The 16,322-nt window shown below is 42.5% G+C and overlaps 1 protein-coding gene across 2 annotated transcripts in view; it reads right to left on the bottom strand.

The window, feature by feature from the left end:
- Positions 1 to 16,322, bottom strand: part of LOC138774456 (calpain-8-like) — a 42,975-nt gene that overhangs the window by 24,119 nt on the left and 2,534 nt on the right. For both annotated transcript variants that reach the window (XM_069955344.1, XM_069955345.1), the window contains exons 2-6: positions 10,507 to 10,576; positions 6,018 to 6,136; positions 4,062 to 4,195; positions 2,887 to 3,055; positions 2,234 to 2,317 (exon numbers count right to left, since the gene is read on the bottom strand). In XM_069955344.1, the coding sequence (XP_069811445.1) occupies positions 2,234 to 2,317; positions 2,887 to 3,055; positions 4,062 to 4,195; positions 6,018 to 6,136; positions 10,507 to 10,576 (576 nt within the window). The remainder of the gene's footprint in view (positions 1 to 2,233; positions 2,318 to 2,886; positions 3,056 to 4,061; positions 4,196 to 6,017; positions 6,137 to 10,506; positions 10,577 to 16,322) is intronic.

The following is a 16,322-nucleotide window of genomic DNA, read 5'->3' as shown; positions in this document are numbered from 1 at the left end:
ACATGTATATACAGGACCCCCTACTCCATCTATACAGTACATGTATATACAGGACCCCCTACTCTATCTATCCAGTACATGTATATACAGGGCCCCCTACTCCATCTATACAGTACATGTATATACAGGGCCCCCTACTCCATCTATACAGTACATGTATATACAGGACCCCCTACTCCATCTATACAGTACATATATATACAGGACCCCCTACTCCATTTATACAGTACATGTATATACAGGACCCCCTACTCCATCTATACAGTACATGTATATACAGGGCACAACAGATATACCAAACTGTGACTGGGTAACACTGCTACACCAGACCTGACCAATACCGCCATACTGTGCTGGATAACACTGTCATACCAGACCTGACCAATACCGCCATACTGTGACTGGATAACACTGCCAGACCTGACCAATACCGCCATACTGTGACTGGATAACACCGCCACACCAGACCTGACCAATACCGCCATACTGTGACTGGATAACACTGCCACACCAGACCTGACCAATACCGCCATACTGTGACTGGATAACACTGCCACACCAGACCTGACCAATACCGCCATACTGTGACTGGATAACACTGCCACACCAGACCTGACCAATACCGCCATACTGTGACTGGATAACACTGTCATATAAGACCTGACCAATACCGCCATACTGTGACTGGATAACACTGCCATACCAGACCTGACCAATACCGCCATACTGTGCTGGATAACACTGTCATACCAGACCTGACCAATACCGCCATACTGTGACTGGATAACACTGCCATACCAGACCTGACCAATACCGGCAAACTGTGACTGGGTAACACCGCCACACCAGTCCTGACCAATACCACCATACTGTGACTGGATAACACCATCATATCAGACCTGACCGATACTGCCATACTGTGACTGGATAACACTGCTATACCAGACCTGACCAATACCACCATACCGTGACTGGATAACACCGCCACACCAGACCTGACCAATACCGCCATACTGTGACTGGATAACACCCCCATACCAGACATGACCAATACCGACACTCTGTGACTGAATAACACTGCCATACGGGTAAATACAACCCTGCAGGTATACAGGACACTACAGGTATACAGGACCCCAAAACTATACACTACAAGTGCACGGGACCTCCACAAAACTATATACTACAGGTATACAGGACCCCAAACTTTACACTACAGGTATACAGGACCCCAAAACTATATACTACAGGTATACAGGACCTCCACCAACTATATACTTCAGGTATACAGGACCTCCACCAACTATATACTACAGGTATACAGGACCCCAAACTATACACTACAGGTATACAGGACCCCAAAACTATACACTACAGGTATACAGGAACTCCACCAACTATATACTACAGGTATATAGGACCCCAAACTATACACTACAGGTATACAGGACCTCAAAACCATACACTACAGGTATACAGGACCTACACCAACTCTATAATACAGGTATACAGCACCTTCACCAACTCTATACTACAAGTATACAGGACCCCAAATATACTATAGGTATACAGGAACTCCACCAGCTATATACTACAGGTATATCGGACCCCAAACTATACACTACAGGTATACAGGACCTCCACCAACTCTATACTATAGTTATACAGGACCCTCAAACTATTTACTACAGGTATACAGGACCCCCGAACTATATACTACAGGTATACAAGACCTCCACCAATTATACACTACAGGTATCCAGGACCCTCAAACTATAAACTACAGGTATACAAGACCTCCACCAACTATACATTACAGGTATACAGCACCAACTATATACTACAGGTATACAGGACCCCCGAACTATACAGTATAGGTATACAGGACCTTCACTAAATGTACACTGCAGGTATACAGGACCTCCCTCAACTATACACTATAGGTATACAGCCCCCCCAACTATGCACTACAGATATGCGAGACCCCTAAAAACTATAAATTGTGGGTATACAGAACCCCTCCAACTATGCACTACAGGTATACACTAATTCCACTGATTAACTCAGATGAAACAATACCTTTAGCTTGGCCTCCTGGGCACCTTAGAACAAATCTAATTAACACACTGACACTTTATACCCGGGCAGCGCCGGGTACATTTTCTAGTTGTCCATATAAGATAATGGAATGAAGACAGATAGAGAATTTTTCTATGGCACATGTTCACTTTACCTCCTCCGCTCCGGTGACTGAATAAGCATGTCCCTTCACCAGCTTCCGGCTTGTGATGTCTTCGGTTTCGTACGCGTTTGTAATCTATTGAGAAGAAAATGTTGTAAATGTGAAGAAAAAGATTTTGCTTGTAATCTTAGATTATAACTGCAGTTTATCCTTTAACCACCAGAGGGAGTATGAACAGCACTTACATACTGTATTATATGGCTGCAGTTTAGAGTGGTGCCACACAATGGGGACTATGGGGGAGATTTATCAAACATGGCTCAGTTGCCCCTAGCAACCAATCAGATTCCACCTTTCATTTTCCAAAGAGTCTGTGAGGAATGAAAGGTGGAATCTGATTGGTTGCTAGGGGCGACTGAGCCAGTTTCACTTTACACCATGTTTGATAAATCTCCCCTTATATGTTTTAATACCTATATACCCTATCCCACCAGGACCCCAGAACTATCACCCCTCTTTATTAGAGATATAGTAAAGAGTAAAGTGCAGAAGGTGATCCTATAGCCTGCCACTTTTACTGGGGGCCTTTGGTTTGCACTATATACAGGAGCCATAAAGCTTTGACTTGCACAGGCCTCAGTTACTGGAAATCTCCCTGTCCATAGGAAGATCTATACATAATAATCTATACAGTAACATCTTACATCAATTGAGCATCCGAGCAATGACTCCGCCTTCAGAGCTTTCTGTATGATCTGGTAGAGATCGGCCGGGGCCTTCTTCAGTTCATACTCCTCAGAGATTCCCCCAGTGAAGTCTTCAAAACCCTCAATGGGGCTTCCTCCCGTCAGAGCTTCATATGATCCACTCAGCCTGTCAGCACAAAACATTGATGGGATCAATATTAATAATATTTGATAATCCTGTCTTATGGTCTTCTTGCCGTCATTTATCTATAGAATGTAGTACCTACAATTCACCACTAGTCATCTCTTGTGTTAAAATATGCAATTCTGACTGCGTGCTGCCACCACTAGGGGGAGCTAACTGTATATAAAAGAGCACAGATGATTAAACACACTAATAATGTGTTAAATAACTTCTAGCTATAATTTTATCATTAAAGGGGTTCCAGACGTGCACCAAACTGGTGCCAAAAAATGTCCAAGATTTGTAATTTACTTCTTTTAAGAAAAGCTTAAAGGGGTTATCCAGCGCTACACAAAAATGGCCACTTTCTTCCAGAGACAGCCCCTCTCTTGTCTCCAGTTTGGGTGGGGCTTTGTAACTCTATTACATTGAAGTGAATGGAGCTTAATTGCAAACCACACCTGAACTGGAGACAATAGTCATGCTGTCTCTAGAAGAAAGTGGTCATGTTTTTGTAGCACTGGATAACCCCTTTAAATGTTCCACTATTTATCAGCTGCTGTATGTCCTGCAGGAAGGGGTGTATTTTCTCCAGTCTGACACAGTGCTGTCTGCTGCCACCTCTGTCCATGTCAGGGACTGACCAGAGCAGTAGCAAATCCCCATAGAAAACCTCTCCTGCTCTCCAGTATGAAAAGAATACATATCTTCCTGCAGGACATACAGCAGCTGATAAGTACTGGAAGACCTAAGATTTTTAATAGAGGTAAATTACAAAGGTCTTGCACTTTCTGCCACCAGTTAATTTCAAAGAAAAAAAATTTGGGGGTGAACTACCCCTTGTAGTAAAGTAAATTAGACTACAAAGAAAGAAAAGGAGCCAAGAACTTAAAGACACATCATGAAATAAACCCGTTACATGGTGTTCACTATACAATTAAGGACATTAAGATAGAATGTCTAATGGTGGTCTATGGCGGTGGTATAATCCTAAGAGCCTGGCACTTACTTGGCATAGGCTTTCTCCAGCAGAGCACTCCAGAACTCATCACCCTCCTCTGAATGGACAAACAACAGGCGTCCATCTTTAGTGGGCAGCCGATCATCCACAACCACATCCACCCACTCACCGAACTGCCAGAACTGGAATTAGGAATGAAATTACAGTAAAATGAAAAGATACATACTTTAAAAATCATGTCTTAGGCACCATTCAAATTTGGAGCTGTATTCATAATTCTGCTAGTTTCAGGACAGTTTTCTGGCTGCTGCTGAAATTCTTTTCTGCCCCCTGCTGGCTCATTGTGTATACAACACATGCTCAGCTTCCAGCATTAGAGCTCAGATAAGTTTTAACCCTTTTTGGCAACCACACGTCTAATTTATTATTATTATTATTATTATTATTATTATTATTATTATTATTATTATCATCACCTTCCAATAGCAAAAGCTTTTCATTTTACCATCAACATAGTTAATCAATCTTGTTTTTTGTTGGACGAGTTTTTGTTGGACAAGTCTTTTATTAATAGGATGAATGAATGAATGAATGAATATATATATATATATATGTCCTGATATACTGTAAAAAAAATGATGGAGTGAAACTGAATAAAACCTCTGATATTAGTTTTTGGATTACAATGTTACAGCATTCACTATTCCGTATAGATGTCGTTAGTGTTATTTTTACGGTCAGTATGATGATTCTGTATTTATATAGCTTTGTTATGTTTTAATACTTTAAAAATGAAAAAAAAAATCCTTATTTAAAAAATTGCTGTGTTTCGCCATAATTTTTTTAAAATATATACCCAGTGATAGAATTGTGTAAGGGCTTGTTTTTTGTGGGGGAAGGTATAGTTTTAATTTGTACCATCTGGGGTTCTTTATGTGTGATAAACAGCTTGATATGTTAATACTGCTACAGATGTGCCAATACCAAGTATGTTTTCTTGTTGTTGAGTTCATTTGTGTTTTATGATAAATGAGGAAATGTGGTGGTTTTTTTTATATATATATATATTTTTGGTTCATTTAAAGTAATAAAGTTATCCTCCTAGGAGACAATCACTAGATTGCCTCTACAACTGATATTATAGGGGAACACATTTTTTTATCTTTTAATATATGGCTTTAATTTTTAATATTAACCCCTTCCCATCAGTAATCTGTATATATACGTTCCTACTGCACATACTCCGTTCAGTAGGAATGTATATATATACGTTCCTGACACTGACAGGGGCTTCCTGATGTGAGTGGTACCGTTGCAGTGAGAAGGGGCCAGAGGTGATGAGAGGCAGCTGCGATCCCGCAGCTGACTCATTAGCCCATCATACACCGTGATCTACAGCGATCGCGGCATTTAAGATGCTCAGCGACAGATCAAGCATTTGTGTTATCGGTCCCGATCGCATGTGACGACAGGAGGGGGTAAGCTCCTTACCTCCCTACTGTTGGATCGGCGGTCTATGTATAGAGCCTGCTCTGAGGCAGGCTCTATACATAGATCGCCGATAAGACTGATCTATGCTATGCTATGGCATAGCATAGATCAGTATATGCGATCTAATGATTGCATATTTTACAGTAAATGAAAGTGTGGGGGGAAAAAAATGTAATAAAAACGTTTTTAAAAGTATTAAAAAAAACCCTTATAACCCCCCACACACCCAATAAATAAATAAATGTCCAATATAAAAATTAAAATATTAAAGAAAGTAATAATAAATAAATATATTACATATCGTAGTATGCAGAATTGTCCGATCTATTAAAATATAACATTATTGTTCCCGCACGCATCGTTTGTAGAATACACTAAACTTCATCTGTATTGCAATATATTGTGGTTTAACAGCTTTCAGTTGTCCAGGCATGATGGGAATTGTAGTTTTTCCACAGCTGGAAGGCCGCATTTGTATAATTTATTAACATGGACTACACAGAACCCTGTTACCTGAAAGTGAAAGATCCCGGCATAATCCTTCTCAAAACTTTGGTTCTCTGGAACAACGCGAGCCAAGATTTCAGGATCCAGTGTGAGAGATTGAATGGCAGCCAGGAGCCAGCAGTCCCCTGTATAATGTGAACATTGTGTTATCTGTGTGGACATCTGCAGCACAATGTCAGGCGGGTGCAGAAAAGCTGACAAGAGTTTAGAGAAACATAAGCAGAATCTTCCCCAAAGGTGAGACTGAGACTCAATAAACCTCTTCTCAAAAGAGGCATCTATCTGACGGATCCTAGCAATGCCCTGTAGACCATAGAGGATGCCCCTGAAGTCGAGTGGACACAGACAAGGGAAGAGCCCCCCATCATAGAGCCTCCCTATTATGTAATAATGCACCAGTATTTGTGTTTTATGTATAGTACTACAATGGGGTATGTAGAGGGGTCAGGGGGTAGTACTGAAAGGGTACTACGGAATATCCGGAGACTTCAAGTGGATTCAGCCGGGCAGCCTCCGTAGTGTACACATACCCTAACTGGGGTAAATGCACCAGGTCCTTCTTCACAGGGACTACAACATCTGCTCAAATTCGCTCCCTCTTTAGTATAATGGTTGGTACCATTGGTATAAATTCTCAAAATAAATGAACCTTGGTCATCCACCAGAACAGGCTATCTTCGATGCATTCTTGCTGACAGTTTTGATTTGCATAGGGTTGGGGTCTATACAAACTCTGCCTAAAATTGGGTGTTACTTAAGTATTATCTCTGACGCAGAGAAATTCTGGGATTATAAGGGGGTTGATCTTAAAGGGGTAATCTAGAGGATTTTTTTTCCAATCTACCTTTGCTTCTTGCTCCCCTGCCACCAACACTGTCATCATTTTAGTCCCTACTGAGCAAGCTTTCTTGTGTCAGTGTCAGCACAAGGACCTAGGTACTAAGCCAATCAGCAGCTGAGGCGGGGCACTGCTGCATCCAGTGATTGGTTGAGCAGGTCCTTGTGCCAACACTGATACATGCATGCACACCAAGTGTAGTATCTGCTCTTATGTGAGCAGAGAACCACACAGATGGAATAGGGGTTGAGGGGTGGGCTGTAGGACAGGCAGCCTTTCCAAGATACCATGAACATCTGGATCTAGGCCATGGGTTTCAGGGGGTGGGGGAAGGTGAGAGTCGAGGTGCAGAAGTTGTGACCCCAGGCCTGAACTCACTGGGCATTGTCAACCCACTGAGAGATGGCACAGAGCATGCACTTCATATTCACACCCCTTTGAGCACACAACTTTTTTTTGGCTTTTGGGTATGTGTACACTACGGAGAGTTATTAGACATTTTTATAGATCCGGCCAGATGTCCGGGCTGTTCTACAGAGCACACATCTAATTTATTTATCTCTTTTTGTCACTGTGTGTTCACTTTCCACGTTTGTATGTCACGAGGATTCTTGGAGTTGCGGTCGCCCTTTTGGGGACTCCCTGGAGGTCTAGGGGAAGCATGTGTTCTCGGTTCTCCTTTGGGAGAAACCACCTTTCTGAGCACTTGAGCTGACGCCTAGGTGTGATCCAGAGGCAGTTCTGGTCTTCTTTCGGCTTTGGCTGAGAGAAGACATTTGTCCTAGAACTTTGCAGGAGCCTTCTGGCCCGGAAGTGAAGAAAAATTACTGTGTTGGGGGCCCATCCTTTTAAGAGTGGGCTTGCTATAGACCACATCATTGTGTACTTTTTTGTGTGGCACGCTACACTTTTTTAGCGCACTTGGGTGAGAGAGCACGCACTTCAACTCGGGGACCAATGGGGACCAACACCATGACAATGGCTGCAGCAGAGAACTGTGGAAAGTGAGTACAGTATAGGATTTTTTTTTCTATAGTTATAAATATTCTGGAACACTTCCAGATTTCCTTTTTGTTGGCAGGTATGGCAAAGAACATCCCAGGTACAGGGTTCACAATGGTGAAAAGCACTTCTAAAAATTTCCTGATCAAACCCATAAGAAGACACCAGTATGCAGCACATGGTAGGTGGGGGGGTCTGTAATCTGAGCCCATTAATGACTCCCCATATACAGATATTTGCCCTGTGTATAGTGTCCATTGTAATGTTAAACATGGCCGTAAATGTAAAATTAGGTAAAAATCCTGACAGCATAGGAAGCCTCTCATAATATTGGTATAATATTCAACTAGCCACATCTATAGTCGGTGCACAGTCTATACGTTGTCTGTGTCACTGATCATCAGGTAAGAATTACACGGCAGCTAATCTCGCACATACACCTTTATTAAACAAGACCAGATCCTCCACCTTGCTTCACCAGTGTTTGGTTTGTGACTAACTTGGCCCTTGTCCCTTTTCACCAAAGCTGCTAAATAAGGTAGAAAAGTGGAAACAGAGTTAATGTACAATATATATATATATATATATATATATATATATATATATATATATATATGTACTGTATATATAACTCGTAACTGAGGCTCCACGGACCCCTTTTTTGCATATTAAAATTTTGTAGGGGACAGTCAGTGGAGACTTTTTTCACTGTTCGAGTTCAGTGATTGTTGTGTTTTGTTGGTCTATTTATCATTGCCCCAATACCCAGAATCCTGCTCTACACTGACGAGGGGCAAATACCCCGAAACTGCAGTCTGTGGATTGATGCCTAGCCTTGGTAACCCTTGTCTTATGTCGTTATACTCGCCACAGAGTTAGACTTTGACTTACAGGGGCCACCCTGGTGTTTCCCTATTTAGGTCCCAAAGCTCGTAACAGAGTGAGGACCTGAGGGACTACGTATCAGGGTGGTTTGGTGCTCTCCCCACTAGGAGGCACCCCTTGGCAATGGGCTTCCTTCTCTGGAGAGAGGGATATCTGGCTATTCCCGTGTTTTGAGACTCGTAACTGAGGCTCCACGGACCCCTTTTTTGCATATATATATATATATATATATATATATATATATATATATTAGAGGAAAATCCACAGCACTCCTTAATAGACTTCAAAAAAGGTGCGGTTTATTCAAAAGACTCTTGCAGCATACAAACGCAACGTTTCAGCGGCTAGCTGCTGCTATTTTCAATATATATCTATATATATATGCTACTTGGATGTAGCTATAGTACTGAGAGCATAAGGCGCCTAAGGGCCCCCTATGGCTTATCCAGACTGGGGTGGTGCTGTTTTTGTGAGAAAGTAGCTGTGCTTTTTTTTTTTTTTTTAATCCTAGATAATCCCTTTAAGGAAATTTTACATTAATGAGCACTTGAAGCACTGCACATTCCCCATGTAAAAGGGACAGCAATCAGCCAAGGAATGAGAAAATGGTCGTTCATTGGCTTTTTGCATCATTATCATGAACAATTAAGCAGTCGTTCATGTGGTCCAATTGTAGCCAAAGACTGTGTAAGGTCCCCGGTCACAAGGATCAGCACTCTTAAGGCCGTATTACATGGCCCAAGAAGCTGGGGAAGCGAGCGACGACCTGTCAGCATATCCTAAAAAAAGGGGAAGGTTATAAAAATACCTGCATTTGACCCCAAAATATTCTCAATGCAAATTACAGAATCACCCCACACAGCTCCATAGATGGAAAAATAAAAGTTAAAGGGTTAAAGGGAACCTGTCACCCCCTGTGCCGGGGTGACAGGCTCCTGACCCCCGTTAGAGCCCCCTATACTCACCTAATCCCGCCGGGTCCCGCTTCTGGAGGTGGTCGGGTGACGGAGATCTCAGCCGCTGCAGCCCGGCGCGCGCGCTGAGAGATGAGTCCAACACCCATAGAGAATGACAGGAGAGTCCAGTGCTCCGTCATTCTCTATGGGTGTTGGACTCATCTCTCAGCGCGCGCGCCGGGCTGCAGCAGCTAAGATCTCCGTCACCCGACCACCTCCAGAAGCGGGACCCGGCGGGATTAGGTGAGTATAAGGGGCTCTAACGGGGGACGGGAGCCTGTCACCCCGGCACGGGGGGTGACAGGTTCCCTTTAAGAATATGTATAGTTTTTATATTTTATATATAGTTTTTTTTAGCTGTTAAACATAACAAAAATAGTATAAACTGTACTCATAATGACTAGCAGAATAAAATTAGGTTGTCAGGAAAAACAAAAATGTTGTCATTAAAAATCACTTCAGTTGGAAGAGGTTGTTGCTTGTAAACAGTTTATTGGGGTTTTCTCATTTCTTCTGATCGTAAATCTACTGGTGGGAATAAGGGATAGTCAATGTTATTCCCAGTAAAGGTTCTGCAGGGGTGGAGCCTGACACAGCTCATTGGTCATCTTTGACTCTCTGTCATGCTCCGCCCCCTAGGGTCCTGCTGTTTAGCTGGGTACAGGGAGGGACTGATAATAATCTCTAGAAAGCCGAGCCACATATTTTAGTGAGAAGAATGATAAATACTTGAAACTATTTTCCTAGGAAGCTATTTAGATTAGAGAAACGTGTACAAATATAAAAGTATGAAATACGTCTATTATCTACTTACCAAGGGCCCCTTGACGGATATCATTACGTGTGGCGCCATCTACAATGAAGTGGGGTTGCTTGCATATTTCCTATAAATTATAAAGTAAATGATCTCTTAGTATAAGGAAGTAATAATCACTGTATATTATAAAGCACAACAAAAGTATTTGAATGAGAAAACTACTTATATTTGTATGATCTGGGGCAAATTTCTAAGGTCTATGAGCAGATGTTGCAGAGGTTCATTCTCTTCATATGGAGTTTCCAAAGACTGTCCAGCGTTGTGCCAGGCTATCTTCAGATGTAATATTATATATCTGGGACAGGGAACCTTCGGCCCTCCAGCAGTTTCGAAACTACAACCCTCATCATGCCTGGACCTATTTATATAGATGTCAGCTTAGGTATTTCAGCTAATCCCTACATACACATGCACACTCACATTACATGTATTCTAAATGGGATCTTCAGTATAATTTTTTGGACTCCAGTAAACTGCCCAAAAAAATAGCAAAAAAAGTCCAAAAAACTTTATATATTACATTTACATATAATCAATTTGCCACAAGTCATACACTTCATTTTTTGCCTTTTTACTCTCCTCCAATTTAATATTCTTCATTCTACTTTACCACCCACCCCCATTGTTTGATTAAACAATAAATTTGCACTTGAAAAATTTATTCTAAATTTCAAAATTTTTACATAAAAGTTATTTATTTTGCCAGTTGATACTTGGTATAAACTCCACTGATCTCTCTGATCTGAACAGTTATCTGTTGTGTGGATGAAAACACAGCTCTATGTCAGGGAGAGATAAATGGAAGGACAGATAATAAGGAGACAAGATACAGAGAGGAGAGATAAGATAATGGCCATGGCTATAGTGTGTACACAGCGGGGGAGGAGGGAGAAGCAGACTCAAGGGGTTTTCTTGTATTAGCTGAGATCCTTTAAGGGAAAGTCATGTAATGTGATGTCACAACCAGCAGTCACATGACCTTACTATTGTACACAGAGGCATTAGACACCGCACCATGTGACCGCTAAAGGTGACATCACACGGGAAAACACTCCACCTGCCCCAGTGTGTTTACATATAGCTGCAGGTGCAGTGCAATCCCAGTGCAACTGTTTTTTCTACTATTTAAAGGGAAACTATCAGCAGGTTCGTGCCTCGTCTTCTGACAGTCTTTGTGGGTCCATTTTGGAGAACTTTAATGCAAGGTAAGGCTGGGTTCACACTACGTATATTTCAGTCAGTATTGTGGTCCTCATATTGCAACCAAAAACAGGAGTGGATTAAAAACACAGAAAGGATCTGTCCACACAATGTTGAAATTGAGTGGATGGCCGCCATATAATGGCAAATATTTGCTGTTATTTTAAAACAACGGCCGTTGTATTGAAATAATGACAGTTATTTACTGTTATATGGCGGCCATCCACTCAATTTCACCATTGTGTGAACAGATCCTTTCTGTGTTTTTAATCCACTCCCGGGTTTTGGTTGCAATATGAGGACCACAATACTGACTGAAATTGACGTAGTGTGAACCCAGCCTTAGTAAATATGTAAATGAGATGATTAGGAGCACTAAGGGCCTTCCTTGGCCCCTCGGTGCACCGTTTGGCCTGCCCTCCAACTCCTTCAGTCATGCTTACTTATGCACATTCAATAATGCATACACAGTCCGCTCCTAGGTAGGCGTGACCAAAGGAGGCAGTGGGCGGGCCAGAAGGTGCACTGAGAGGCTGAGGAACGCCCCCAGGGCTCCTAATGGGCTCATTTACATATTTCACTTGGATTAAAGTTCTCCAAAATGGCGGGACCTACAAACAAAGGCTCTGAAAAGATGAGGTGGGCGGCTGCAGGGAAATATCATGTTTGCATAAACCTGCTGTTAGTTTCTCTTTAGTGATTATTATAATTATTAAATATTATTATTTTAATATTATAATTATATTATAATATATATTTATTTTTTGAGAAAATTATATTATATATTTTTTAACAGTTTACCTTGTTTTACATGCTTTAATCCATCTAGGTGCTGCTATAATACCTTGCACAAATAGTTCTGTATTGCAGTGTATTTCTGACATATACACATATACATATATACACAGCAGACATATAAGTCACCTTTAGGTCCCAGCTGTAATCTTGTACAAGACTCATACTTATAGGCTATGTTCACACATCTTTTTTTTTCTTTTTGTCATCTCACAGCCGTTATTTGCAAAGCCCAACATTTTGGCGCCAAAGCACAGCCATCAATTATAACCGTAATTTGCATTAAATGGTGCCATTTTGGAGCCAAAATGACAGCCATCCAAAAAAACGACCGCCAAACGGCTAGAAACAGACGTTGTGTGAACATAGCCATATTCTGCCACTGAGCTGCAGTGTAAATCATGGTGGAGTGATATAACTGGTTCTTACTTCCTGTACAGTCTAGACTATGCTACATTATTAGTCACTCATCATGGACTAATGGGGAGGGGCAAATTATACAGCTGCCACTGAATAACCATGTTTGATTTCTCCAGTGGTGGCGCTGCAGTGGAATTGAATACCTCTTATAGGGTTCCCCCTTAGAATGCAGCTAGTTACTGAGGGTCCCAGGAGCAGTATTCTATATAAACAACTCAAAAGTCAACTTCGGGTGGAGGTTATATAGGGTTCTCCCAACTCTCCCCCCGACAGAGGATGGCTTGAACATGTTGGATTCTGATTGCCTGATCCTTTTGTTGCTGCCAGAGGAGTCTGGCAGCGGTTTATTCCTTCTCCCTCTATTAAGAAGATATTAAGGGATCAGGAGAGAAACATTCTGGCCACAGCTATGGAGACTGCATTGCCATCATAGATCTTTTGTGGAGACGCTATTGGTTTTATTAGAGCTTTATGGTGCCCAATGTAATTACGGATGAGCGAACCAGCTGAGGTACGAGTTCGTATGAACCTGACCTCTCGGCCTCTGATTCCCGCTGTCTGCCCGCTCCGTGGAAAAGGATGGACACAACCTTGAGGACCTCCTGGAAAACTGGGAGACGGCCATAGCCATAGGCTGTATCCCAGTTTTCTAGGCGGTCCTCAGGCTTGTATCCACCCTTTCCACGGAGCGGGCAGACAGCGGGAATCAGAGGCCGAGAGGTCAGGTTCATACGAACTCGAACCTCAGCTGGTTCGCTCATCCTAAATGTAATCAGGGTGTTTTTAAAGCAAAGAAGTTATGGATTCCTCCTTCAGTTCCAAAGGACTAAGAACTTTCCTCAGCTGTATTGTGTGCCGCCACCAAGAAGTATTCCTTATCAGTATACCAACCACACCCTGAAAACACCCGATAATTCAGCATCATGCTGATCTCTATTATCTGTATAGTATTCCCAGCAATATATCATAATAATATCATTATATTATTGAGCAGCTGTATCTTGCTACATGCTTTACACTGCAGCTGTATCCTGTTCCACTCTTTACACTACAGCTGTATCCTGCTCTATGCTTTACACTGCAGCTGTATCCTGCTCTATGCTTTACACTGCAGCTGTATCCTGCTCTGTGCTTTACACTGCAGCTGTATTCTGCTCTATGCTTTACACTGCAGCTGTATCCTGCTCTATGCTTTACACTGCAGCTGTATCCTGCTCTATGCTTTAGACTACAGCTGTATCCTGCTCTATGCTTTACACTGCAGCTGTATCCTGCTCTATGCTTTACACTACAGCTGTATCCTGCCCCATTTTTTACACTGCAGCTGTATCCTGCTCTATGCTTTACACTGCAGCTGTATCCTGCTCTATGCTTTACACTGCAGCTGTATCCTGCTCTATGCTTTACACTGCAGCTGTATCCTGCTCTATGCTTTACACTGCAGCTGTATCCTGCTCTATGCTTTACACTACAGCTGTATCCTGCTCTGTGCTTTACACTGCAGCTGTATCCTGCTCTATGCTTTAGACTACAGCTGTATCCTGCTCTATGCTTTACATTAAAGCTGTATACTGCTCTATGCTTTACACTACAGCTGTATCCTGCTCTATGCTTTACACTAAAGCTGTATCCTGCTCTGTGCTTTACACTGCAGCTGTATCCTGCTCTATGCTTTACACTGCAGCTATATCCTGCTCTATGCTTTACACTACAGCTGTATCCTGCTCTATGCTTTACACTAAAGCTGTATCCTGCTCTATGCTTTAGACTACAGCTGTATCCTGCTCTATGCTTTACACTGCAGCTATACCCTGCTCTATGCTTTACACTACAGCTATATCCTGCCCCATTTTTTACACTGCAGCTGTATCCTGCTCTATGCTTTACACTGCAGCTGTATCCTGCTCTATGCTTTATACTACAGCTGTATCCTGCTCAATGCTTTACACTGCAGCTATACCCTGCTCTGTGCTTTACACTGCTGTTATGCTCTTTTAGGCTTTTTGTTTATATTTGCTTTTTATTCAACATTTATTGAGTTGTACAAAATTACAGGGATGAACAAGAAAATATGAACGCAGACTCCAACAGAGGGGAAGAAGAAGGAGCAGAACAAACTTGTGAGGAAAACCTATAGACTTAAAGGAACACTCCAGCAAAACATCTGTTTACCCTCTTAGCATATGCTTGGTGAGGGTAAACAGCTGCCTTGCTCCCCCTCTTACCAGGCACTGCATTTCCCCTATAGGATACAACTTGTGGTCCCCGCTGCTGGGTGGATGTACCATAGGTCACTTTCCGAATGTAGCTATCAGGCTCACTGAGCATCTCATTGTGTTACAATGGGAAAGTTGCTGCTAGTCCACACAGCAAGTGCAGAGGGTACAGGAGCCAGCAACATGTTAGACAAAAAGTAATGGGTGGAGCAGGGCAGCCATTTACCCTGACCAGGCCTATGTGGGAGGGTAATATAACATGTCACTGCAATGTCGCCTTAAGGCTTCATTCACACATACACATTGTTCGCAGCTGCATGTTTTTAGCTTTACTATTGCTTGTTTTTGAGCTTTCACCTTGTAAAGCCAAAACAAACAGCATAAAAAACATGGTATATGTGAATATACCCTAAGTGCAATCCCCTGAAGTAATAGACGGATGCAAGACAGCCCAAGGCAGGCCAATGTATGGACACCAATTTTATACCCAGACGGTCCAGAGAGGAAATGGATAGTGAAGAGGAGGAGAGGCCCACAGAGCATAGAGGAAAGGGATAGTGAAGAGGAGGAGAGGCCCACAGAGCATAGAGGAAAGGGATAGAGAAGAGGAGAGGACGTTACAGCGTAGAGGAAAGGGATAGAGAAAAGGAGGAGAGGACGTCAGAGCGTAGAGAAAAGGGATAGAAAAGAGGAGGAGAGGACGTCAGAGCGTAGAGGAAAGGGATAGAGAAGAGGAGGAGAGGACGTCAGAGCGTAGAAGAAAGGTACAGAGAAGAGGAGGAGAGGTCGTCAGAGCGTAGAGGAAAGGGATAGAGAAGAGGAGGAGAGGAGGTCAGAGTGTAGAGGAAAAGAATAGACAAGAGGAGGAGAGGACGTCAGAGCGTAGAGGAAAGGGATAGAAAAGAGGAGAGGAGGTCAGAGCCTAGAAGAAAGGGATAAGGAAGTGGAGGAGAGGACGTCAGAGCTTAGAGTAAAGGGATAGAGAAGAGGAGGAAAGGACGGCAGAGCGTAAAGTAAAGGGATAGTGAAAAGGAGGAGAGTCCCGCAGAGCATAGAGGAAAGGGATAGAGAAGAGGAGGAGATTAAGTCAGAGCGTAGAGGAAAGGGATAGAAAAGAGGAGGAGAGGACGGCAGAGTGTAGAGGAAAGGGATAGAGAAGAGGAGGAGATTAAGTCAGAGCGT

This window comes from Dendropsophus ebraccatus, chromosome 15 (genome assembly GCF_027789765.1).
Source record: "Dendropsophus ebraccatus isolate aDenEbr1 chromosome 15, aDenEbr1.pat, whole genome shotgun sequence".
Lineage (NCBI taxonomy): Eukaryota > Metazoa > Chordata > Amphibia > Anura > Hylidae > Dendropsophus > Dendropsophus ebraccatus.
Note: the sequence above shows the minus strand (reverse complement) of the source record. Positions and strands in the feature narration are given on the sequence as shown.